Source organism: Mus pahari, chromosome 15 (assembly GCF_900095145.1).
Source record: "Mus pahari chromosome 15, PAHARI_EIJ_v1.1, whole genome shotgun sequence".
NCBI classification, from domain to species: domain Eukaryota; kingdom Metazoa; phylum Chordata; class Mammalia; order Rodentia; family Muridae; genus Mus; species Mus pahari.
Window position 1 is genome coordinate 16,354,758 of NC_034604.1, and position 3,406 is coordinate 16,358,163.

General features: G+C 40.3%; 1 protein-coding gene across 1 annotated transcript in view; it reads left to right on the forward strand.

Annotated features, from left to right (window-relative positions):
* Dsg2 (desmoglein 2) overlaps positions 1 to 3,406 on the forward strand; it is a 49,516-nt gene that overhangs the window by 36,180 nt on the left and 9,930 nt on the right. The window contains exons 9-11 of the mRNA XM_029547005.1: positions 359 to 624; positions 1,889 to 2,031; positions 2,244 to 2,471. Of these exons, the coding sequence (XP_029402865.1) occupies positions 359 to 624; positions 1,889 to 2,031; positions 2,244 to 2,471 (637 nt within the window). The remainder of the gene's footprint in view (positions 1 to 358; positions 625 to 1,888; positions 2,032 to 2,243; positions 2,472 to 3,406) is intronic.

A 3,406-nucleotide genomic window follows, 5' to 3' on the forward strand; every position in this document is an offset into this window, starting at 1 on the left:
TCTGTGTGTCTGTGTGTGTGCACATCTATCTGTGTGTCTGTGTGTCTGTGTGTCTGTGTTGTGCACATCCATCTGTGTGTCTGTGTGTCTGTGTGTGTGCACACCTATCTGTGTGTCTGTGTGTCTCTGTGTGTGTGTACACATCTATCTGTGTGTCTCTGTGTGTCTATATGTGTGTGCACATCTGTCTGTGTGTCTGTGTGTGTACATTTGTGTGTCTCTGTGTCTGTCTGTATGTGTGTGTGTGTGTGTGTGTGTGTGCACATCTATCTGTGGTCTGTGTGCACATCTATCTGTGTGTCTGTGTGTACTCTTGTGCTATGCATCCCCAGCACTAATTCTGGCTCTGTTTCTCCAGGAAGTAGACTATGAAGAAATGAAGAAGCTAGACTTGAGCATCCTTGTCACTAACAAAGCAGCTTTCCACAAGTCCATTCTGAGCAAGTACAAGGCCACGCCCATTCCCATCACTGTCAAGGTCAAGAATGTGGTTGAAGGCATTCATTTCAAGAGCAGCGTAGTCTCTTTCCGAGCTAGTGAGGCAATGGATAGATCCAGCCTCAGCCGGTCGATTGGCAAATTTCAAGTTTTTGATGAAGACACTGGACAAGCAGCTAAAGTAACGTAAGGCATGGTTGTGAGTGTATTTCTGGGTTTCAATGACCTTACAAGCCTGTTTGATGGAATTCCTGGTTTTAAAACCTTGCATGGCTCACAGTCACCTGTAGCTCCAGTTCCAGAGGCATATCCACACACTGATAAGCACACTTATGCATAATTTAATATTAAAATAAAATCCTTTAAAAAAACTTAGCAAGGACAGCAAAAGAACCATATTTTTAATTTTTTCAAAGTGTGGTGTTGAACTGATTATTCAATCAGTAACATTAATATTTGAGACACCACATAAGCTGTTATCAAGCCTAAATGCAGAGTTCCACAATAGATTAATTACAAAGCTCTTTAAGTGACATTACCTAATACATTCCATTGTGACATGCAGATTTACTGCTCAAACAACCTTACTACATAATAGCTATAAAAATAGAAAAGTAGGGCAGACAATCAGTAATGACTAATTTAAAATTCCTAACAGGACATTCAAAAGTACTTGTGAAAATCCAAATGTGTTACCATTTGCTTTTTATAGTTTTATTTTTACATTGTTAAGTATTGTTTGTTTATTAAGGCAGTATCATTAGACCAGGCTAGCCTTGAACTCACTGTGTAGCCAAGGATAACCTTGAACTTCTGGTCCTTGTACTTTCACCTCTCTATATAATTATTTACTAGGGACAATAATAGAAGGCATTAAAATGTAGTTCAAGTGTATAATTGGATTATCTCCAAATACAGTACACAAATATTACTATAAATTAGCCACCCATTCTAGCACCATTCTAGTGTGCTTAAATAGCTACTTAGTAGAAAATAAATTATTGATTTGATTGGCTGAACCAAGAGACTCATGCGTTTGGCTTGTGTTTCTATTTTTATTTGTTAAACTCAGTTGTACTCACTGAACTATTCTGAAAATCTAATAAGAGCGTATCCTCTCTGCTTTTTGATTTTCCTCACTTGCAGAGAAAAATACGCAGGAGTGCATGATTTCATTTTTAATAAATTCTTCTTGAAAGTCATCATTCCTAACAGTGTTTAGTTCCTTCCATTTAAGTCAACCACGAATTTTTTTAAGTTATTTTTACATACTGGCAATATCTCAATAAACTATATAGCAGAAGCCTACCCCACCTGCCTTGTGACATTCAAACCCAGTGTGTATAACAAGGCCATATGTACTGGGATAAAGTTAAGTTTGAAAGAGGTACAGATGTTAGTTCCAATGTATCCAGAATTAAAAATGGATTTGGTGTTTGTGTCGTAACAGATATGCAAAAGTGCAAGACAGTGACAACTGGGTCTCTGTGGACTCCGTCACTTCAGAGATTAAGCTGGTAAAGATTCCTGACTTTGAATCCAGATATGTCCAAAATGGTACCTACACTGTAAAGGTTGTGGCCATATCCAAAGGTAAGTTTAATAAACAGATGGTTTTCGTGGTTAAATGCTCTTAGATTTTATCTTCCACCACCAGAAGTGTTTGTCCTGACTGTATAAACGGCTTCGTCAAGAGCCGGCTATGGGAGGTATCCTCAGTGCTTAGCACCCGCTCCTTATCTGATTGGCTTCCATGCTCAGTGATGCACTCAGGAAGTCTGAACTCTCTCCTGCTTGGTTTCAAGATCATCCTCAAAAAACCATCACTGGCACCATCGTTATCACTGTTGAAGACGTCAATGACAATTGTCCCGTACTGGTGGACTCTGTACGGAGTGTCTGTGAGGATGAACCATACGTGAACGTCACTGCAGAGGATTTGGATGGGCCCCAGAACAGTGGGCCATTCAGCTTCTCCATCATTGACCAGCCTCCTGGAACGGCACAGAAGTGGAAAATAACACACCAGGAAAGTAAGTGCATCCGTATCTGAGTGTAAGCGTGATGGACAGCTCCAGTATACTTTTAGGCCAGGCATAGTGGAACACTATTAAAGAATGCCAGTGTTGGGAAGCAGAACAGTTCGCCCTCTATGAGACCTCTGTGAGTTCAAGGCCAGATTAGTCCACATCAGGAGCTCCAACCCCACCAGAGCTACACAGTGAGACCCTGTATCAAAAATAGTAGTCATGATGATAATGCGGACCACGTGTCTCCTCTCAAATTATACTTCAACGCATCCCCATTGTAGTCTTTAAGGGGGAAATAAAATGAGCGTCTGAACTCTAACCCTAAAGCAGCACCTTAGCTCCTCATAGACCTGTGGAAAGTAACGATGGTCTGGCTTGTCTGTAGGAGGTTAAGTTTTCTCCAAGTATCCTTTCAAGCATTTCTGTCATAACAAGCTGAAGAAACTGGAGACTTGCTATGTACTGCAATTATATGTTTGTGAAGTGCTTTTTTTTTTTTTTTTTTTTTTGGTTTTTTTTGAGACAGGATTTCTCTGTATAACCCTGGCTGTCCTGGAACTCACTTTGTAGACCAGGCTGGCCTCGAACTCAGAAATCCGCCTGCCTCTGCCTCTCAAGTGCTGGGATTAAAGGCGTGCGCCACCACCGCCCGGTGTGAAGTGCATTTATAACAATCCTGTTTAAAATCACATTTTTTTGAGCATGTACTGTATGTCACATGCTGTGTATACACTATCTCAGTTAATCCTTGCTCAGTAACGTTATTTCCTGATGGTGAGCTAGGATGCTGGCCTAACTAAGGTGTAGCAACTTGTTGAAAGACACAAAACTAGTCTGTGGTGGAAACAATTTGGCAAAGAGTCTGACACACATGCTAACCCGATGCTGGTAGACACAGTCAAATTCTTTTTTTTTTTTTTTTTTTTTTTTTTTTTTTT